The sequence below is a fragment of the Lonchura striata genome, chromosome 2 (genome assembly GCF_046129695.1).
Source record: "Lonchura striata isolate bLonStr1 chromosome 2, bLonStr1.mat, whole genome shotgun sequence".
In the NCBI taxonomy this organism is placed as follows: Eukaryota; Metazoa; Chordata; class Aves; order Passeriformes; family Estrildidae; genus Lonchura; species Lonchura striata.
The window spans coordinates 14,780,541-14,803,632 of NC_134604.1; the positions used below are offsets into that span (position 1 = coordinate 14,780,541).

The window sequence follows — 23,092 nt, forward strand, 5'->3', positions numbered from 1 at the left end:
AATATCCTAGGAGTACAAAAGGGGTCAGATTAGTGTACATTGCACATTGCAGGATACTCACTCAGCATATAAAGTGGATGTTTAAAATCAGTGTCCCAGCCATAGGGACCTGTGAGTCAAGATTTTACTTCACAGGAAGATAGACAATTTCCTTTTCTGATGGGGTTAAAAAAACACCAAAAAGAGCCTGCTGGCTCTTCCTTTAAAACAAAACAAAACTGGGTTTCAACCAGTTTCCAATATAACTGTGTAATGCTGGGATTCAAATGACTACCAAGCTGACATGCTCTGTGTCTTTGCTGTCTGGAAACAACTGGTTTGTGCTCACAAAAGTATCTGCTTTCCTTTACTCAGGTAACAGGCAAAAACCAACAGCTGTGGTGTGAAATGTGGTTTGCTGCTGCATCTTACACTTTCTTCTTGTCCACCTCTGCAGTGAGGGTACCAGAAAGATATCTGGCCTACACACCACAATTTTATACTCATTCAATAAAATTCTAAATAATGGGAAGAAAAGTGTTAGGCAATAGAGAATCAACTGTTATCTATCTATGCTAAAAAGACCAATCCCTCTTCTGCCATGCAGGAATCCTAAGGAGCTTTGGGTTACACTGGAGGAGGGCGAGTGTCTGCCTTCTCTCCATTTGCATCTCTGGGACAGGCTCAAAAATAGCTTCACACATTTATGTGGAGTTGCATTTTTGCACAAACGTGTGAAATAAATGTTCCTCGGGTACCACCAGGGAATGATCAGATGACTCGACGGCTAAATATTCTCACAGCTTTTCCCTTTCAAGAACAATCTGTTGCACAGCCTCTGTCTCCTCTACAAAGAGTGCCAGAACTGGTGGCTCTCACTAGTTTTGGCTAGCAAGGGATTTCTCATGGGCACGGAGCTCTCACGTCAGGCCCAGCCACCTGGTGTTACAGAACATGGCCTGGCCATGCAGCACAAGAGGGGCTGTGCCACTGATGGGGTGCTAGCATTGCTCTATTCCCAGCAACTCCTGTGCTACCATCTGTGGTGATGGTGGAGCAGTAGCACAGGCCAGGTCTGGGGAGCTGAGTGACTGCACAGAGACACACAGGGCTGTGGGGTCTCCCAGGCTGAAGCACACTTTCCTCTGTGCTAGCAGGGGGAGAGCAGAGAGCTTGATAGAAAACGTCCCCAGAACAGCTTTGGCATTTCTGCTCTCACACTGATCCTGGCATGATATCAATCATCTCTCTGTGCTGGCTCCAAGCATAGCCCAGCATCAGCTCTCTCGGGTCCAAACCCAGCACTTTCCTAGTAAGTGATAGGTTTTTCTCTTTAAATCCCCAGATAAAACACACATGAAGTGAAACATACACCACATAAAGATGCTGCAGAAGGATAAACAGACAAGATGACAGAGGAAGAGATGATTAAGGGTGAAATGACTGAATACCTGGCATAATCTCCACAGCAAAACTGGGCAAGAGATCAGCAAGCAGCCCTGTCCTGCCTAGAAAAGACAGAAGGAGGAGAAGGAGAGAGGTTACTGCAAGAAAAACACACTCCCCAGCCCCTGCCTTAGCCTCCAGTTCCCTTCCTCATCAGCCCACTTGCACTCTGCGTTATGTGAATTCCTATCAACCACAGATGTCATCCTGCTCGATGCCTGGTGTCTGCCTCTGCACTTCTGCCATTTCTGTGTCCTTGTATTTTATCTTTATCAGCAGAGCTGGGGAGAAAGAATCTGGAACAGAGCTTCTTCAATCTAGGCACAAAATGACAAGAAAAAGGAGTCCCTTTAGCATGGTTACATGGTAACATCTTCCTGGAGTTATGCTCTACACATGCAAAAGCTCCTGGAAATGCACAACAGCCCTTAAACAAAAGGACACAGTTTATTTTTGAAATGTACTGATATCGTTTCTACGGATATGAAACATCTTTAACCCAAGGCTATTGATAAATCAGCCACGTGCTTCCAAAACCCGTGGATGCTGCTCTCCATGTGGGGCTCTGTGAGTGCACTGACAGCTCCAGAAAGGAGCTTTGAAGGAATGCTGTGCATATGTGCTAATTATTTGGAGATGCACAAGCATCTTGGTGAGACTGTGTGACAAAGGCCAACACCCAATGGAAGTAAACCAGCCAGGGAAGGATTTGTGCAGAAATTTGTGTGATCACTTTGCAAAAGAAAAAGGAAAGAAACAAAAAAAAAAAAGAAAAAAAAAAGAGACAAGTCCACTTCAAATTTAAAACTTACAACCAAATACAAACAAACAAACTCCAAGCCCAAGGGCAGCTTGGTGCCTGTTTGTTTTGGCACAGAACGTCTGGGATTTTTCCAGCACACAGCCAACATCCTGCACAGTGCTCAGCTGTAATTTACACACACCTGTGCATTGGCAGAACAGCCCTAAGAGCATCTGTGCTATGAACTCTCCCATAGAGCCCCAGGATCATGCTGGGATTCTTAAAGACATGCATATGATAGGAGAGCTGCACTCTGAAGAGAGACACACATTGTGGGCATTAGCATTACAATAGGAGCAGCTAAGGGTAAGCCAATGCAAAAGTGGTAGAAAGCTACCTTTAACCTCCCCACATGCCCTCCAGGTCCTGCACTACGCAGCACTCAGACACAGTGATGGACTGGATCCCAAGTTCCTCGGCATCTAGTCTGTCCTTGAAGGTTATTACAATCAAACTCCCGCCATCCATTTTTTCTCAGTGCTTCAGCAGAGACTCTGTAGAGATCAAAAATCCACAAGGAAGCCTGCTGGAGCCATAATGAGTATAGCATGACTACAGGCAGTGCTTTGCAGCCACTTGCAACTCATCAGAGCTGACTAGTACTCACAGGAACGCCCATCCTGATGAAGTGGTCCAAAATCCTTAGCAAAAGATAACATGGTAATGCTTCACATAAATGCTCCCCATTTACCACTTTGAGGGAGGACTCTTGCCACCAGTTTGCTGCGACATTTTCATCTACACTTACAAAGAGTTTCATGACATCCTTTGCAGTCCATTTCCTGGAAGGATGAAGTGTCCAAGAAGCTCACGACTAGAGTGTTATGTTCCACGTGCATATTAAGTATATCCCTTATTTTGATTAAAAAATATGCAATTCTTTTGCAGGCCTGTTGTGCATATGTGAACAGCACCCACATGAACCACATGCATGCAGGATATGGGCAGACATGAGCATGTAGCTCATCTCCTATGTGTTATTTCCTCTGCACAAGCTCACATGCAGCCCTAGTGTGACAGCAGATGCCACTGGACAAATTGCTGGAGGTACATAGCTAATTTAGGGCTTCTATTTGGGGTAAAAAAGGCAAAAAAATGACACCATTAAACAGCAGAAACTCCTTTTCAAACAGTCGTTGACAAATGGGTGCCTGCTTTATTTTGAACCTACCTGGAGAGCTTTGAACCCTGCTAGTGCTGGGTACCTTCTGATCTCCAAAAGGAATCACATGTCCAAAAGGAAAAAGCATCCCTTAATATAACAGTGCCTGAGAACTTGGTAAAAACAAAGACAACCAAAGCAGCTCCTCTGTGCTACCCATGAGCAGCCAGTTTCCCTGCTTGAGCAGCCATTTTCCCTGCTTGTGCAGCCTCACTTGGCTTGTCAAAAGTATTTGCCTGAGGAATTTGCATCCCTGCCTTGCCAAGGGGACTCACACAGCCCTGGGGGCCCGAGCCCCCAGCAGGGATGCACAAAGCCTGGAAAAACCCAAGGCAGCAGCAAACCCCACCACAGCTCAGCCTGAACTCTGCCTGCCATGCCCAGCCCAGGTGGCAGCCAGCAAGCACAATGCCCACCCTGGATGCCATCCCCCCAGCAGCTTTCCACAGCTCAGCCCCTCCCAGCCCCGGGCTGGATAAATCCCCTGATTAACCCTTCCCCACACCATTCCTTCAGGGAATACAACAGGCTGAGGCTGCCCATGGTTGCCCCAGCAACGGGAGGCTCCCACCACTGTCCCTCATTGAGGGTGACTTTCTCCCCTCTGCTGCTGCTGCCAGCAACAAGTGGAGCAAAAATCCCCCTGTCCTGCCAGCCAGCGGGCACTGAGGGCAGCTCAGGGGGGCAGCACTGCCACTGGCTATCACCTCCTGCCCTCTGCAAGCCTGACCCACACATGGGCACAGCTCAGAGCCCGGTGGTGGCCACAAAGGGGATCCCAGGGCAGTGCCCTGGTGGGTCACACACTGCTCAAAACAGAGAGCAGGGTGTCCTTTCAGACCCATGGCAGTAAGAGCAGGCAGGAGGCAGTCAGAGCACCCATGGCCAGTATCCACCCATCTCTCCATGCCTAGGATGTTCCTTCCATGGGCTTTAAACTCACCCCCTTCTCTCTCATTTCTTTCAAGGAAGTTTTAAAGTGGATGCTGGGGCTAAATAGAAATTGGTGGGGAAAAAACAATTCAATAAATTATCCTGCCAAGAGACCATCTGGCCAGACCACCTCTGCACAGCAGCTCTGCCCACCTGGGAAAGGGCTGCAGGCACTCCAGGTCATAGATGGGCACCACTGCTGAGTCACAGATCTGTGCCCCCACCCACAAGAGCTTTGTGTCCTCTGTGCAAGCTCCCACCACCAAGGGGACGGAGGGAATAGACAATGGCCCCATTTTCCAGGGTCGTCCCGGGTGACTGTGTCAGAGCTAGGAGCTTGTCCTCATTCTGCAAGGATCTGGGACATGTGCCATCGCTATCCCCACCACGCTGCTGAAGGGTTTTACCTGCCCACAGTGGCCACCAGGCACCTCACACGCCCCAGGCCCCAGCCAGCCTTGAAATGCAACGGAGCTTGCAAGCACCCCATCTGCACTGGCAGAGCACAGGAGGAGGAATGGGAGAGGAAAAGCTGAGGGGATGCAGAGCAGCTCCAAGAGGTGCAGACACACAGCAGAGGCCAGCGAGGACAGGAGTTAATACACAGGAGGCAGGCAGGCGACAGAGCAGTGAGCAAATAGCAGCGGAGCAGGGAAGACCTGGAGTCAAGCACACAATTAGCAGAGAGTCTGCAGAGAAGAGACACAAAAATAATTAGGGTAAGTGGTGCAGCTGAAAAGAACTGATGGCATGAATAAAGTAGGCGCAGGTGCAGTCAGAAACATGGCAATTGGGTAAATACAGGAACATGGCAAATACTGGCAGTCGCATAAATGTGATAAATATTGGGTAACTATGGCAGTAACTGCTGAACTGTTTTCCTGTTTGAAGGCTGCTTCCACAGCCCAACCTGCTGCAGTGGGATCACAGGACACAGCAACTAGAGAGGGAATTATTTCCTTCTCAGTGGTGGAAAACTTTGCCAAGCCATGCCACAGCAAGAGGCCCCTGGCAAGGGGCACTGGCCTGAGGAGAGGGTGGAAAGCACAGGAGAGGAAGTGCAGCCCTTGTAAATCAGACACTTTTCCAAGGCAGCTGCTGTGAGATTTATTGGGGGAGCATGGCTCTGCAAAGCGTTCCTCTGTGCTCCCTCTGCTTGGAGTAAACTTTATCCTTTCTTCCCATCCTTCTCTTCAATTGGATGGAGAAACAGCAGCAGCCCCTTTTGGAGATCAAAGTTTTAGCAGGCAACAAAGACCTCCAAGGAGGCTGTTGCCATGGCTACCTTAGTAACCGCGCTCTTTTAATCACACCAGTCGCCTTTGTGAGCAGCCAGCGTGTGGCTGTCGCTGGCAAATAAGGAGGAAAACAGGGGTAAAAAACCTTGGCAACAAGTAGCACTTCTAATCGGTGTGAAATAAATAACCAGGAGTAGGCTGGGCTAGGATGAGGGGGACTGGAAGCAGGTTACAACAGCAGCAGCACAGTGGTCTGGGGCAGTGCATCAACACTTTTTCAGGATTTTTAAGAGGAAGTTTGCAAGCTCTTCCTTCGCCTGCTGGCACTACCCACCTTTGGTCACAGCTCAAGGTCGCTGAGCCCTCTCTGTGGAGCTGCTCACAGACATTTTCCCAGCGGAGATGTGGGCCAACACATCCCCAACACAAGGCCACCAGCGCAACTCTGCCAACTCCTGTGACCGAGCACTGGCTCAGATGCTACTGGCAGCTTTTCAGCAAAGCAGAGCAAAATCCTAAAACCAACATCATACAAGGGAAAATTCTGCCAAGAACTTTTCAATCTCCAAAATCATGTCAAATTTTATTATACAGTCTCTCCTGGCATAGAAGAGACTCCAAACCTGGCTATATTTATACCAGCTATTGAGTCACTTTGCTGAGTAAGAACTGCCTTATTAGCATTGCATACCATACACACGTGTCCCAGTGGAGATTTATCCTCACTGAAAGTCAACACATGTCTCTATTAGTACATTAATTACTGTACAATATGCTGTGTGTATATGTATCTACATTCTTTACATTCTTTACTACTATTACTATGGGTGTGAGACTTTTTAAATTTTGTGTTTAGGCTAAATGGATACTGGCTGATTATATAAACTGCAGAAGATGTCAGTTTACCAATGTTAGTTGCCAATTGTCTCTAGAAATCAACACAAACCTCAAGTACTAATTGTTGTTATTGAAAACATAACAATGGGAGAAGCTTCAGCTTCTTACTTGGGGAATTTCAGGTCTGTCAGACTGACCTTGGTGCTCAGGAAGGTTACAGAATAGATGATCTTGAGTGTGACCACACAGGACATAGAGAACAACCAGAGGATTAGAAGGATCTTGGGTTTAGGAAAGGCAAGTCCTGTTTGACCAACTGACCTCCTTTTATGACCAGGTGACCCACCCAGATGATGAAAGAAAGACTGTGGATGTGTCTTCCTGGACCTAATAAAGCCTTTGGGAGTATCTCCCACAGAATTTTCCTGGAGGAGCTGCAAGTGCCACAGGCTGGGGAAGAGTGGCTGAAAAACTGTGCAATGAAAGAGGACCTGGGGTGCTGGTCAACACCAGCTGAACATCAGCCAGAGTGTGCCCAGGTGGGCAAGGAGGCCAATGGCATCCTGGTTTGGATCAGGGATAGTGAGGCCAGCAGGAGCAGGGCAGTGATTGTCCTCCTGTACTCAGCGTTGGTGTGGCCCCTCAAGCCCTGTGTTCGTGTTTGGGCCCCTCACTCTGAGAAAGGCATTGAGGGGCTGCAGTGAGTGCAGAGAAGGGAACGGAGCTGGGGAAGGGTCTGGAGCACAAGTCTGATGAGGAGTGACTGAGGGTATTTAACCTGGAGAAAAGGAGGCTCAGCAGGGACCTTACCACTCTCTACGACTGCCTGAAAGGAGGGTGTGGAAAGCTGGGTCTATATCTGCTCTTAGGGAAGAAGTGACAGAATGAAAGGAAATGGCCTCAAGCTGTGCCAGGAGAGCTTCAGGTTGGACATCAGGAAGAATTTTGTCACTGAAAGGGTGGTTAAGCACTGGAATGGACTCCCTGGGCTGCCCAGGAAAGTGGTGGAGTCATCATCCCTGGAAGTGTTCAAGAAACAACTGGACATGGCATTTACTGCTACAGTCAGTGATCTTGAAGGTCTTCTCCAACATTAATGATTCTATGATTCTGTGATTAACCATCAAATAATATTTCACTGATATGCAGTTTATATCAAATTATCTGCTGAATTGGATGGCAAAGAAAGCTGGCAATATCTGTCTAGCAAAGTGCACAGATCACTAACCAAGGCATCAAACCAACAACTGGCATTAGTGGAGTACTTTCTGGCCTCTTCCAGAAACTCAACAGGTCCTGGCGAACGGAGCCACTGTTTTGTGAAGCATGTCAAAGCTATGGAAAATCTCAGAATGCAAACATCACCGAGCTTGCACAACCTATGTGTTCTAGGGTGCCCAGCTGTGCTGAACTGTATGTACAGGCACTGCTCTGTAGCTGTTCCAGCTTGGGAAGGGAGCAGTGTGATAGCTTCTATAGGTCCCTGCACTTAGTAAATTCTGGCTCTTGGGAAGCTTATTGGGTTGTATGCAAGGCATGCAATGAAGCTGGACTGTTTCCTGATGTGAGCTGGTGACACAAAGCCAGGATGACACTGACACTGCACTATACTTCTGGTTTGAAGGTTACTCCAGGCATGCTGCATCCTTGCATGGTACAAATGCAGCTCCCTTCAGAAAGGCTGCAATGACTTATTTTACTGAAGCCCATTGACATTCTCATATAAAAAAGCAACACACAGGGGCTACAAATAACAATATGATTAATAGCACTGTCTGTGTTTCAAGAAGCAGGACATTAGCTGCCAGCTACTATGACAGAAATGTAGACTTTCTTCAATTAGAGATTCAGTCTGTTAGATCCAATCACATTAAAAAGTTTAAAAAATAAAATGTATAAAGTTTCAAAGGGATTCATTAGCACAGCTGTAATGTCAGCAAAGGTTCTCGTTTTCTAATAAAACACATGAGTGCAGGGAGTATCACTTGATTGCTGCTGTGGAATTGCTAAGTCTGGAGTAGTCTGCAGCAGAGGCAGAGTTCATACAGTTTCCAGCACACTACATCCTGATGGAAGACTCCAAATGCAATCAAAATGCACGCATATCAGAGAATCACAGAATCTTTTAGGTTGAAAAAGACCTCTGAGCTCATTGAGCCTAACTTGTGACAAAACACCACCAGACCATGGAACAGAGTGCCACATCCAGTCTTTCCTTAAACACCTCAGAGACAGTGACTTCAACACCTCCCTGGGCACCCCATTCCAATGTTTAACTAACCTTTCTGTGAATAAATTCACAGAAAAAGTGAAAAAAGTGCCTTCTGATGTCCAGCCTGAACCTCTCCCAACACAGCTTGAGGATGAGCCCCCACCTTGCTACAACCTCCTTTCAGACAGTTGCAAAGAATAATAAGGTCTCAAATATATTTTTAAAATATAATATATGTGTAATAGTATGTTTTTAAATTCTCTCCTTACTCTAGAGGAGGTTCACCACCAGCCAATCTGCTGTGTTTCTGAGACAGAGGTTACCACTTCTCTTCCCTCAACTGCACTGATTCCCTTAGAGAAAGTTAAAGTCCCTGAATAAGCAAAAGAAACTGAATGGTCTTTTCAGCAAAGTACATAATAAGCACATGCCTAACATCAGGTATGCTTTACAAATTCAATCAGCTTTGCTGAGCACAAGTGGATATAAATATATGCTTGTATGCTTTTCTGAAATAAGCGTGACATGTGGACAGCACATGGGATTCTCTGATGCTCTCCAGAGCTGGCCAGCAGCTCTGTGTGTCAACATGACACATCCAGGTAACAAAACCCAACCTGCAATCCCATCATGACCCAGGCTCCCTGGCTATTTAAGAAGTCACTGAATTTCTCTCTGATCACCTTCCTAAGAAAAAAAGGAAATAAAGCAAAATATAAAACCTGGGCAAATTACAGTAAGTCGTGATAAAGTGCCTTTTGATCATTTTTTCATGGTATGATTCACTGTATAAAAGCAGGACCCTGCACTTTTAGCTAAACAAACTTCCATTAATTTATTGATGCTATTAGTATGATAGCTACCATTTTTGCTTCTCAGTCCTTTCATGATTTCAACATGGTATTAAACTGCCCTTTCATCCTGGCATAAATATGAAACCGCTAGAAGGGATATTTTCCTATTTCCTTTTCCATTCTGAATTTTCTGTCACCCCAAGGATAACATGAGTGGGTAGAACCTCTGGTCTATTCAAAATTCTAATTTATGCTGAAATCATGCAGCAACCCCAAAATAAGCAATGTAAATTGTATCTGAGAGACCACTGTCAGCAGGGAGCAAACAGCAATGTGCTCTGGGAATTGTAGCATCTCTCACTATCCCTCTGCTGCTCCAACCTCTGTAACAGGGAGACTGGGTTCCACCCAAAGAGCAGCAGACCAGCAAACCTTTTACAACATGTTCCCTAGGACTGTAAAATTGCTACAACCTATATCTGTATTCAGTGCCTCCCTCCAAGCAATGGGAACAAAAAATATCCCAGAATATGCAGAATATTAAGGAATGGTGTTTTCATCACTGGCTGCTTCATCATTTAGCCATCAATAGGGAGAGATTAAAGGAAAACAAAGAAAAAATAACAGCAAAGACAGAAGAAAAGAAAAAGGTGGGAAGGGGAAAAGAGGGAAGGAGGAAAACAGGTAGGTAACCCTGGAATTGCACCAAAAGCTGGAATGTTGCCTCTACCCAGGAAAAGCAATATACAGAAGCTGCCTAACAGCATGAGGCAGAAGGAAGCCCACGACAAGTCTGCTTTCATGCTGCTGACAAACTTGGCAGAGAGCTGCATAAAGGGCAAGCTCAGGCCCAGAGGTAGAACAGAAAAGCAGATGTGGTCAAGAGTGATGCAGCCTAAGCTACATGTCGCCCAACATAACCACAATGAACTGGGGGCAGAGACATCAAGCCAGCTCCAGAGGAGGGGATTTCTGTGTTTTCTCCCCACAGCCTTCTGTACACACTGAAAAACCAATTCTTCCTGTTACCATGGTAGTATTTCATCACTGGTGTCTGAGCACAGTTGTAGCTATACAAGAGGAAGACACCAAATCCTAGACAGGAAGGTGAAAAAGGGACAAAATTTCAGCAGTTCATCACTACATAGACACAGGACCTCAGGAGAGGATTTTAACAGCTACCACTGCCACCTGGCAAAGATAGCCTCACCTGAACTCAGACAGGTTGATCCTTTGCATGTTACTAAGTGGCAGATGATGCACAGTCACACTGTGGATTTACACAGGCATGTGACACTGTTTTCTGGAGTGACTAGACTGACCTTCCACTTTCTGACCTTCCACTCCAAATGTCCATTGTTTGGCTGATATTAAAGGGGTGAAGAGAGGCAATGGCACTGTGACAGCCACTCATCCATTCAGTCTGGTTTACATGGCGATGATAACTACAGCTCCAAATATAAACACCAGTTAAACTCTGACCATTGGCAGGACATCAAGGGAATGCTTGACAGATGTGTTCTATTGTACACCTCCACAGATCACCTACACACTATCAACCCAAGCTTTTTAATATTTCCATCACAGGATGCACAGATCTGTACACACAAGAGCCATGGTGAGGTCTTAAGGTAAGTTGGGAAAAACTCAGCTTGGTCTCCTGGGGCATCTAGGGTTGAAGTGCTACTGCCATTTCCAGGTGTGTCAACAAAAGCCCCTGAAAGGCCCATTCCACTCTGCTTTTCTCCTCTAGCTGGAATGGCTGCTTTTCTGACCTTTACAGTGAGCTGTATCATGGAAGCCACCACTGAAAGTAAACCCTGTAAATAGGGAAGAAACTGATCCTGCTCAGCACACTGCTCAAGGGAACTTAACAGAAACAGAGCCAAGCACACACACCACAGAGAGGGTAGGTCCTGTTAGTGGCAGCACCGGGTCAGACCTGATTAGGATGACTGTGAAACTGCACCTCTAACTGGACAAGTGTCATCAGGCACCCCAAAAAAAAATCTCCCAAACTGACACATTCAACACAGTGCTTCTTGACAGCCTCACAGGTCAGAACAGTGGGATGAGGACTGCAAAAATCACACGATCTGATGTGTTCTGGGTGTCTGCTGTTAAAAGACTCTGTCTCAAGTGTTCATTTTGCTGCAGTTTTTTTGTTTTATCCCTTAAAAACAAGGGTTCTGCCTTTCCATAGCCCTGCACTCTCCACAGTCATTTACGCCTGTGTAACGTGTGAGCAGTGTGGGTGTAAACATTACTATTCTGGTTTGGTAGCATTTGCCACCCACTTTGCCTAGGTGTGAATGACTGCACAAGGTGCAAGGCAATGGTGACAGTGCTGCAGGGACTGTTTTACATAGCTCCTACATCAATAGTAATACAGTGCACAGGGATGGAGAGACAGCAAGAGAGCAGGAGGAAAGATGCATCAGGTATCTGCCGAAAAAACAGCCTGACAAGAGGCCTCACCAAGAACAAGCAACTCCACTGATTCTTCATTCTTGCCCTCCACATCATCAGGTGTGATGATAAGGCAGTAATACAGGCCACTGTCTCCCCACATCAACTTCCCGATTTGCAGGTCTGCATCTGGAAGGCAAAAAAGAAAAGTCAGGTTTTCCCTCCAACACTTACAAGAAGAATGGAGTGTTGAATGCACTGGGTCCATCTCTGTGTCCCAAATCCATCTAATTTCCTTTCTAAGAAGAAGGGTTAACCTTATCAAGAATATCACAGCATTCAGGAAAAAACAACCAGTCAGGACTTCTGGCTGTAGGTGGAAAAACAGATAATGCTGCAGAGGCAGCTCACCCTGCAAGTGCCAAGAGCAGAAGTGGTCATGAATGTTTCTCTGTCCTTCCTGTCACCTAGGGCACACGTCCCAACACATTCATGTCATGGACGAAGGGCTTAGACAGTGTGTCCTCTACAGCACCTCAGTCATTTGTGAAGAGATTATACAGAGACAAAAGAAAACACTCCTTCTTATGAGACTGATCTCATGATCTTCACACCAAGGAGTTTCCACTTCTGGCTAGGTGGTCCCCCTCGTCAGACACCTTGTACTTTTGAGGGACAAGGTCTCTCACACAACCTTCCAGACAAAAATGTTTAAGGACCTTGCTGTCCCTCACCTCCACCCAACCTGACTTCACCCCAGAGAAATCTCTTTCTTTCACTCTGCCTTCACCTCACAGAAATCTCTTCCTTTCACTCTCACTTAAAGCTGTGTGGGTTTAAGTTCATGACAGAGTAAGCTGGTGAAGTCTGTGGCTGAACAAACATGAGGTGTAGGATAATCTTGATATTTCAGAACTAGGAAAATATCAGTGGCATTTACAAGGAACAAACACCTATCCTGCAGAGACTGAATTTGTATCTCTTGCTGCCACCCCTTTGCTAAAGAAAATCTATATACACAGCAATATGCAGAAGTCAGGGGAAAAAGCTTCCACTTCATGGAAGGGAGAAAAGGATACTGTATTTGAAGACCTACGTGGAGTCAATTGAAGGTTAGTGCCAAAGGAAATTTTGGGTATAGGATTGGTTAGCTGAATCCTAAATGTCTGACTTAGAACAGCTTCCTTCCCACAGTCTTTTCTGAGGGAATCAAGTGAACAATTTCTGCCAGACTCCAATATCCCAAATTGCTGAGGGTCCATTCCAGCCCCCACCAAGTATCACCGGGGTAGGAGAGTTACCATGGACAATGCTGACGTCTCTTTCCTTATAGAAGTCTCCTATGGTGATGGCAGATCCCTGCTTGGAGGCCACGACACGGACTGTCCTCCTGCTGTCCACACAGTCCAGGTAGGGATCCCAGTCCAGGTTCCTCTTGCTCATTGTTTGCAATCCTGAAGTCACCATACCCAGAGCTTCTCCCATCCGGTCCTGGCAGTAGGATTTGTACCTCCACTGTACCACAGCTGGTTGGGTGGAAGAAGTGGAGAAATGGCAGCGAAGCAGAGCAGGCTGAAATAACATGGCCACCTTCTTCTTCTCTGGCACAGTGACCTGCAACCCTTCCACCTCAGCTAGAAGACAAAAACATGAGTATCAGATGCCTTGGCACTGCTTGAAGAGGGAGCTACTGCATTTTATCACAATATCTTTCTCCCCTCATAGATAAAATTGTCCATCTGTTTCAGGTGCTAGGGCGCAACACTCCTCAATGTATGTAATTCTGCTGTTGGCAGCAGAATTAAATTTGCTTTTTCATAGCTTAAAGTCACAAAGAAAAACACAGCATGATGGGGCTGAAGGCTCAAATGTAGCATCCTTATGCTATAGAAGCCCTAACACAATGGTGTGATGATTCACAGCTTCTGGGGCAGGTTCAAACATAAGGAAGAAGTATTTTAGGGATGGCCATGCTCCACTTGAACAGCAGGTCAGCCAAGGGGCCAGATCCTGAGTTCATGACAATCCCACTGCAGAATAAGTCACCTCACTCCCCATTTCAGTGGCATCACACTCACACCTCCTCTTTACAAGTCAGGCAACACACAGTGCCTGGACCAGCACATTCTGCACTGGTGCCCAGTTAGTGCTGCCTGCTCTGCCAAACTCCAGAGATGCAGGAAGGAGTGGATCCAAATCACAGAGCTCTTCCCAGGGCTGGCAAGTAGCACTGAGACAAATTGCTCCACGTGGGAGGTGTGGAGAAAAAGGGCCCAAACTCTCAAGTTTTTCACATTCCCAGGCAGGAGAGGGATCTCAACATGTAATGTTTATCTAGCAGCTGACAGGAGAGCTGCAGCCTGCACCTGATGCAATAAGACCTGATGCATTAAGAAGATGCAGGGGACTGCTGTTACACCCTTGTGTAGCTGAGGAAAAGTCAGTGAGCAATGTCAGCCTTCTAGAGAGTGAGGCACTCCATCCACCCACAGGGGTATGGCCAAAACTCCCCTACATGCCCTTTGTTGCTTCCCTCCTTGTGCTGCAGGCAGCAATGTCTGAGAGCACTCACATTAACACTGGAAAAAGGGAATCAGGTTCAGTATGGAAAATGTTGGTGCTACCACACACCTCACTCAGAGCAGGTGGAAAAGACAGAATACACAGGGGAACAGGGAAAAAGAGGAAATACAAGGAAACATTCAAGACAACACAGCATAAGAGAAAGCAAACACAACATCTGCAGAAGGGACTGGTGGACTTGGGGAAGGTTAGTGAGGAATGAGAAGACTGAGGACAAAGAGATATCAAGAAGCAGTAGAAAAGAAGGGGAAATGCAAGAAAGAAGGGAAAAAAAGAGTAAGGATAAACTATCAGAGCAAATAGAAGAAGCAGAATGATAAGCAGGATGACAATCAGGAAGCTTGCATTCAGTTGGAAGAAGCTGGAGAAGTGTCTTAGCCCAGGTCAAAGTAAGTACAAAGGGCTGCAGCCAGGTTGCAGGAGATTTAGAAGTAATGTAGAGAAGAGAGGAAATTGAGTCAGCAAAAATAACCCACCCACTCCAAAAAGCAGAGATGAAAATTGGCAAAAGAAAGTGAAATGACAGGAGATATCTTTAGAATGGGGGTGGGGGGAAAAGGCATAGACTAAAGCACTGGAGCTTGAAGCAGACAGAGAGCAATAAATGCATCAACTATGTAACAACAGGCATGAAGAGACAAGGTCAAGCTGGAGACAGCTGCAGACCTGAAAAGCAAGAGTAAGCAGAGATTGCATGTTCAGTATTCAGAACCAAAGGAAAGTGAAGAGTCTGATAAAACAGTGAATATTAAATTCAACAAGTTATCACTGTCTGCAGTGATACACTGTCTGCAGTGAACTGTAAAGCACAATGAAGTCTATAAATCCCAGCTGGAGAGGAAAACACAGCATGGATAGAACCTAGGGAAAAGCTTATTTCAGAGAGGCAAGGTGGTCACTGATACTAACAGTTACTGATCTAGGCAGGATTGGACCTTGGGGACTACTATGTGAAGGCTTGAGGAGCACAAGGGTGCTCTGGCATTTGCACAGAAATGCTATATTATGCATATAATGGATGCAGGACACTACACACATTGTCCTTGTGCCATGTGGAAGTGGCACAGGAGGTTAGCAGTTTTGCCAGAAGCACCTGGACCCAACTGCAGACACTGAGTGTGGCTGTTCTCTCAGAGCACCATCAGGCATAGCTGAGGTCTCCCACAGGACAGGCAGGGAATGAGGCAGCTCCTGCACTTTCCCGAGACACAGGCAAAGAGATTATTCAGGAAGTGGCAGCTGGGACATTTCTGCCAGGCTTCCTTTACCCAGGGACCAAGCACAGGGGCCATGTGGCACTAAGGGAACGCCACCACTTGCTTCTCAAGGTGAACCAAGTGGTGATGCCTAATCCTCTCCCCTCCAGAGATTCACACTTTCTGGGAAACGTGAAGAACACCTCAAAAAACCAATGGCTCCAGTCAGACCTGTGTCTGGCAGCTCCATGACCCCTCAGAGTCTGAGGCCAAAGCCAGCAAGTGGCAAGAGCTGATCAAGTGACTCATCACGTTACCTCAGCTTCAGGGATAAAACAGTGACACACTGAATATTTCAATCTTTCCCTTGTGAACCAAGTATGCTGCTTAGTTAACACAGTGCTCTCAGCTAACCATGCACCACAGCCCTCCTTCCCTGTTAATGAGATTAATGAGTTTGGCAAGCCAGGGACTGCTTTAATAAATGATTAGCTGAGCTTTAGAAAATTCTCATCTGACTAACTTTCCCCACCCTACCCCCATGTGAATATCTACATCAAGAAAAGCAGCTTTTGGGAAAATACAGGAATACTTTTTCTACCAAAAAAGCATTTTGGAGATGTGCAGAATATTATCTGGCATCTTTTATATCCTACCCCAAGCTCTTTATTAACTTCTTAAGTATTATTTTCAGTTTCCTTCCAGGAATAGCATTTAAGAGCAACACAGTGCCTCAGATTGGGAGACTGGAGCAGAGGAAACTTTAGATCTATTTAAGTCAAATTATATATAATTATATATGGCTGAATTGGGAAATTATACACCTGTTATTTCCTCTGCCAAAAAAGAATTACTGGAATTGATTCATGTAGTATGTCACTGCTGTAAGAGTGTCCACCAAAAAGGCCACCAGGATGTCTGACTGCCTGAAGACAAGATGGTGGCTTTATACTGATCAGTCATGTCCAGGTATAGGAATTATAAGACTTCCTAAACTTCAAGAACAAACTGCTGACCTCAAAATGTAGTGTAGCCAAGACAAGAAAAGCCTCAGATGTATCACAGGGCAGAACTCTGAGTTGTTAATACAGTACAGAAAAAAAAAGAGTGAAATATATGAAAAATTATGAGAAGCTTAGTGACAGCACTGTGGTAACTCTTTGTCTAGTTTAATACAAATAGGACTAAAAAGAAACTGAATTGTGTTGTGCTATGTTTTGACTAATGCAGACAGAGCAAAATTAGCCTTAACTTCGAAGTCATGACTGAAATGCAATTTCTGCACTCTAGAGAAGGAACCTGTTCATTGTGAATTTCACAATGTTTCAAGTTTAACAAGAATAAAATCTAGCTCCTGGGAATCTCATGACTACATGGTTGTTTTGCTTTCCTCCCTTCTTGCTCTCCTAAACCCAAAGAAAAAGGTCTGAAAATATTAATCAATTGCATCTTATAAACATTGTTATCCTTTCTCTTAGAAAATAAAAAAAATCCATGGTTTTGTGTGTCTATATAAATATATATATACGCACTCCCGGAGAAAGAGCTTAAAAATAATCACACTTCCGAAATATAATTGTATGGGGTTTGTCTGTTTCAGTTGGCAATGTGCATTTGTCTCCTTGCTCTGATTCCTTTCCTGAACTATCCTCAGATTATGCATTCAAACTATGCAATCAACACTACACACAAGCTACCACTAATACATTTCACTGGTGATTAAAGAAAATTCCAGGAAGCGATTACAGAGGGGATATTTGTAAGGGCGGGTTTGAGCCTTCTGTGCCTGATCTTCCTAAGCGCCTTCCCTGAGCAAGAGAAGGCAATTGAGAGGTGATAACTGAGGCTTTTGGTTTGCCACTGACCTCCAGAGAAGCCTGTGCCTCCCTGAGATGAAACGAATCCCAGGAAGATTTAACTTCACTGCACAGCTTCTAGGAATAGAATCACAGAATGGTTTGGGTTGGAGAGGACCTTAAATATCATGTAGTTAGAATAAAATTGATCTGAAGCACCAAACCCTGGAAGTAATGGCAAAGCCAAATACTGTTGCTCAGTAGAACGTGTCTCAGGCTGCATCCTTCTGGAACACACAAGACTCGAGTCCAAGAGAAGGAAGGCAGCACACATTATTCTTCAGGTTACACGGGTCTCCCTATCTGTGCATGTATCTCATCTTTCTTAGCAATTATTTGGCTCATGCTACTCCTTGCCTGAGGTAGTACAGCTGATTCTACAAACTACAAAAATTGCATCCTCCATTTTCATGTACCTTTATTGACAGGAGTGGCAGTTGTGCACACAGGAGAATGGAAATGGAAATCACTGGGTCCTGAACCAGGAATCTCAGGAAAGCTACTCCTAGACTTTACCTCAGGGCTTTGGCAGAAAAGCATCTGTTCACTGGTAAGAGACAGTGCCCTTAGGGTAGCTCATACCACTTCCCAAATAAAATAAACTGTTGGGCAAAAGTATTTGGCACCTTGGATACTCTGTATCATTTCAAAGTGCTCTCCCCACTGCTGAATCCTGATACACCATTCACACCTTCATATGTGGATCAAGCTGGGATCAGGAAGATCTGGGCTTTGAGACCAGAAAGTCAAAAATTATAAAGAGATGTGTAAACAGATGAATGGTGAGCCAGTGGGATCACTGAGATTGTATTGTACACGTTCTTGCCTACTCATGTTGGACTACATCCAATCCATGCAATTTACCAGCAAAAGTCATCACCATCAGATTATGGCGAGTGCTTATGGGAAATTAATTGGATGCCTTGGTCTGGTTCCTACGAGACTTGTGTTCTTAGCAACGTGACCACTAATTGTCAACTTTTTTTGGAAGCAAGAAACCAATGCCTGAACAGCTGCAGCTGAGGTGAAAGCATGGTTCTGTTTTCAATAGCTCCATAGCAAAACCAAGAATTTCAGCTCTCCAGCTACTTAACCTGGAAAGGGGAAAACCCAAAGCAGCTGCAGAAGAACAGCCAGCACTCACAGCACAAAACCACTCCATGTAGGACAGCCCAGGCTGTGCAAAATTACTACAGTAGGCATTTGACTATTCCTTGCTCTTAGCCATTCTCCGTGGTGCTCTCCCCAGGCACCCCTTGCTCCTCACTTCATTCTCTTCATCATCTTCCCTGTGCTCATTACACTCCTTTCACACATTCACAAAAGTCACCCTGGATACTCACAGGTGAATTATCTCAGCTCTGGCCACCAGATCAAACCCACCCTGTCTTACTGCTGTCTGAAACCTGTTACAGTTGTCAGATGCCTCCTGATCTAGACTTGGTTCAGCATCCCAGAAATCATTCCCAGAAATATCACTCATTAGAAGCCTGAGAACAAAGCAAAAGAAACGTGTAAAGAATTCCTCCAAGCCTTGTAACACCAAGCCATAATACCTGTCCTTGGGATTTCCACTGCTGCCAGTCTCACTCAAGGTGACCTCACAGGAATAAAAAGTAAGAAAAACATAAGATTTCTTCCCAGTTAAGCTACACTTGCTATGCTCTGTGAAACCAAGCAAGAGAAGTCAGATGAACACTTTAAATCAAGACAAGTAAAAGAGTCTAACCATTTCCCTGCCTCCTCAAGAAGTGTGGTCAGCTGGCCAGAAACAGCAAAGACACAACTGTGCTCCAGCATGCCCCCTGTGCCTGCCCTCCTGACCTGTGGCTGGGAAAGAACAGGTACAGCAACAGTGTGCAGGGACTGAGTGCTAAATTACTGGTGGAAAAGCACTTATCATGAAGATCCCATTCTAACATGGACAGTCTTCTAATTGTAATTTTCCCAAGCTTAGTCCAAGTTGTGAGGCAGGAAAAATTTGATCTGCTTGTTCTGTACTAAAACTGGAGTTCAGTCGCCAGCACAGCACTATGCTCTTGTTTCAAATTTGTTTCAAATGCATTAGAAATTACAGCATTAATAAGAAAATGGTAAACACAAGGGGAGGATTCATTCCAGAATCAAGCTGCACTTGGTAATTTACAAGAACAGGCTTTACACAGGGACTAAGGATACTTGGCAAATTGTATCTTCTTTTTATAGAATGAGAGCACAGTCCCACACATATCTTAACCCATGTGACCTCACAGGAAGGAATAAAGAACGACCTGCTCTTCATCCATTTGCTGTTGTTATTAAAACACTCGCTTCAGGCACGTGGGAGAGCAGGACAGGAGGGGGAGAAGCCAAACAAAATCCATTGTACCTCACACAGGATTTTTTGAAATTGCTGTAAGAACTCACAATGCGCAAAACCAAACAAAAGATAAATGCAAGAGCCAAAAATTAAAGACAAATAAAGGACAGAGAGGAATTACTGCTGTGAGGAAAGGGACTGAAAGTGCTGATTAGAAATTTCTCAGCCGACTTTGAGGAGGGAGGAGGGGAGGGAAGGGAATGAGAGGCTTCTCTTTCGTGCTCGCTTTTGTCTCCCTGCTTCTTCCCCATCTTGCACTCTGTCCCCTGGCCCCTCCACCTCCCAACCCCCACTACTCTTGCCCAGAGTGGAGTGTACCACTCTGGCTGGATTAGGGCTCCTTACCTTACTGCAGACCTTTCATTCCTTTGCACAGCCACTGGGGAGAGGAAAATCTTGAATCCATGTTTGCTAGCTAGCCCCCTCTCCCTTTTCCGTGCACACACACACTCACACACCTTTGCTTATTTGCTTTCTGTCGGCTGTGAAAAAGGACATCAGCACCTGATTTATGGCTGGCAGCAGCGGCTGGAGGAGGCTGGAGGGGAGCAGGCGAGCACTGACTGCCTCCATCCCTCAGCACACAGCTATGGATAACCTGTTGCCTGCCGGAAGCCTGTGCCTGCCAGCTCTCCACAGCACCAGCAGCACGCAGTCCTGTCTCAAAATCACAGCGCTGGAGGAAACTGGAAGGTCTTCCCACTGCAGCCGTAACTCTCTCTCTGCATTGACCCTGCATGCTCCAAGCAGTGCTCGCTGCCAGGAATCTTGAACTGCCCTCACTGGAAGGAGAAAAGTGTCAACAGCCCAGTCTTTTAGCTCGATAAAAAAATCCTGATTAGCCTGACTTGTCTAGATAAATAAGCTCTTTATAAAAAGGGAGGAATGTAATGTCATTACATTACATGTACATTAGCTACACCCTACACTGCTTTGCCAGTCCTTGAATGCTATTTATCAGCACGCTACTATGGCTAGTAGGAAAGGAGGGGCAGCTGTGGGTGCGCAGGCACTCCAGACCAACTCACTGAAGTGGGATACATTTGGAAGCAGTCAAATGGCAGGGAAGGAGGAAGGGAGAGATAGGAAGAAGAATGAACTGGAAGCTGCTGAAGCCCCAGATGAGGCCGTGAAACCCTGGAAGGGAGCAGTAGGCAGGCACCGGTGTTGAGGATGACTCAGAGTGAAAATGCAAGGAAAGGGGTGGGTGGGTGGTGGGAGAGAGGTGTTATGACTAAAAAGCCGAATTTACTGCTTGTGAATCCTAAATCCGAATAGGAAGAGGGAAGAGGCTGAGGTCTTTTTTGTGGGATACATAGGTGACAGTGGGAAAAATATGCCATTTAACCCAAGTGTGTCTGTTTCTTCTTTCAGCCTGTATCCAGCCTGCCTGGCTAAGTCATCCTACTGCAGCTTTTCCTATAGCTTGCTGCTCCTGCCTGTGCTTGGCTGCTTCACCGGCTCACAGGAGGCAGATCTTGCTCCTGACCTGACACGGCTTCTCTTTCTCCCCAGTTCCCGGCTGCCCCGCCGCTCTCACCTGCTGTAATCCCTTCCCTCTCCTTTCCTCGCTGCCCAGCTCTCAGACCCAGCTCCTTTTCACCTTGTCCCCCCCGCCCTCTCCCCATCACTGAGCCCTCTCTGCTCGCCTCTCCGGCTCCCCTCCCCCTGCCCTAGCGGGGGACTTGCCCGACCTTTTCGGGAGCCGGCGAGGTGAGGGGTGGGCGGCGAGCTGGGCTGGGGGGCAATCCCGTCCTGCGCTCACAAAGGCCTGGGCGCAACTGCACCGTCACGGGGAAGGCCCCCCTAGAATCCTGCCCTCTGGAAGCCGGGGCAGAGGCAAGGCAGCCCCCTCCTCTCACACCTCTGCTGAGACGGCATGTGCAGTCAGGACACCGGCTAAAGGAGAAGTTCCTGCAATTGTTCCCGGCACGGCACGGGCGGGCGGGGGGAGCCGGGGGTTCGTCGCCATCCCTCCCGCACCGCGGCCAAGGACACTCCGACCCCCCCGGGCCGGCTGCCCCTTCCCCGAGACGAGCGCGCTCTCTCCCCCGCGGCGAGCGGGGCCCAAGCGCCGCCGGCACCACGCGGAGCGGAGAGGAGAGAAGAGAAGCGCCGGGGGCCGCCCGGACCTGCCCCGCGCCCCGGCCGGGCGGGAGGCACCGGCTGCCCCCCCGTTCCCAGCCCTCTCCGCAAAAGTCTGCGAACTGCCCCGCGGGACGCCCCCGAGCCCCACGCCGGCTCCCTCCGAAGCATCTCCCCAAAGCACCCCCAGTTTTCGCCCTCGGGAAAGCCGCGGAGCCCGGCGGGCTGAGCACGGCGTGGGACGTCGGGGCCACCGGGCCACCCGTGCCCCCTCCCGCGGCCCTACCTGCGATCCACAGCAGGACGATCCATCCCAGGACGTGCCCATCCATCTTCCCAGTGGTCCAGGCGGCGCGGGGCGGCGGGATTGCGCGGGGGCGGCCCCGCTCGGGCAGCCGCCTCCCCGCAGAGCCGGCCGGGCTGGCGGAGCGGGCGCGCCGTGTGGCTCCGCTCCGCTCCTCCCCCGGGCCGGCTCCCCGCGGCCGCCCCCGCCGCTGTCCGGGCTCGGGCGGGGGGCGGCGGCGGAGAGGGGAGGGGGACGCGGCTTCTCGAAACTGCTTCTCTTCCCCGCTCCCTCCCTCCGGCAAAGGCGCGTTTCGGTTGCCTGTGCCGCTCCTCAGCCTACGGGCACCCCGGCACGTCCCTCTGCAACTCCTTCAGCCCCCCCGGCATCCCCGCTTCTTCGCGGGGTTCTTACAACTTCTCTAGTAAGCGCTTGAAAATGTCCTCGCCGATCATCTGTCCTCCCCACATTAGACAAATGTACACCTTGGGAAATGAGCGTAGAGGGTTCCTGTTCTAAATTTCCCTGGGGTTTCCACTTCCAGCACGGGCACAGCAACTAATTATTGTAATTTTAGATAAAGGAGTATAATTTTAGATGAGGAGGTGTTCTGTCTCTTAACAATGGGCAGCCGAGTTGCGGGGTGTTAAATTTTCGTGTTAACATGATACTGGAAGGGGATGGGGGTTTTGTTTGGGTTTGGCGTGTTTTGGGGGTTTTTTTTTGTTTGTTTGTTTGGTTTTTTGGGTTTTTTTGGGTTTTTTTTTGTGAGAAAAGGGTCACATACAGCCTTAAATGACATTTTAGAATATGGATGTTGCTTAGAAATTAAATGGTCCTGGCCGCAGCAAACCCACGTGGATACACATTAACTGTACTTAAAACTTTTAAAGTTTCTATGAAAACATAATAAGCCAG

General features: G+C 47.2%; 1 protein-coding gene across 7 annotated transcripts in view; it reads right to left on the minus strand.

Annotated features, from left to right (window-relative positions):
• ILDR2 (immunoglobulin like domain containing receptor 2) overlaps positions 1 to 22,316 on the minus strand; it is a 46,670-nt gene extending 24,354 nt beyond the window's left edge. For 4 of the 7 annotated variants that reach the window (XM_021547925.3, XM_077781184.1, XM_031505859.2 and 1 more), the window contains exons 1-4: positions 22,178 to 22,316; positions 13,114 to 13,446; positions 11,882 to 12,001; positions 1,431 to 1,487 (exon numbers count right to left, since the gene is read on the minus strand). In XM_021547925.3, coding sequence (XP_021403600.1) covers positions 1,431 to 1,487; positions 11,882 to 12,001; positions 13,114 to 13,446; positions 22,178 to 22,223 — 556 coding nt within the window. In that variant the 5' untranslated portion in view covers positions 22,224 to 22,316. The remainder of the gene's footprint in view (positions 1 to 1,430; positions 1,488 to 11,881; positions 12,002 to 13,113; positions 13,447 to 22,177) is intronic. The other 3 variants (XM_077781187.1, XM_077781186.1, XM_077781185.1) reach the window with 1 other exon arrangement.
• Positions 22,317 to 23,092: the final 776 nt, after the last annotated feature.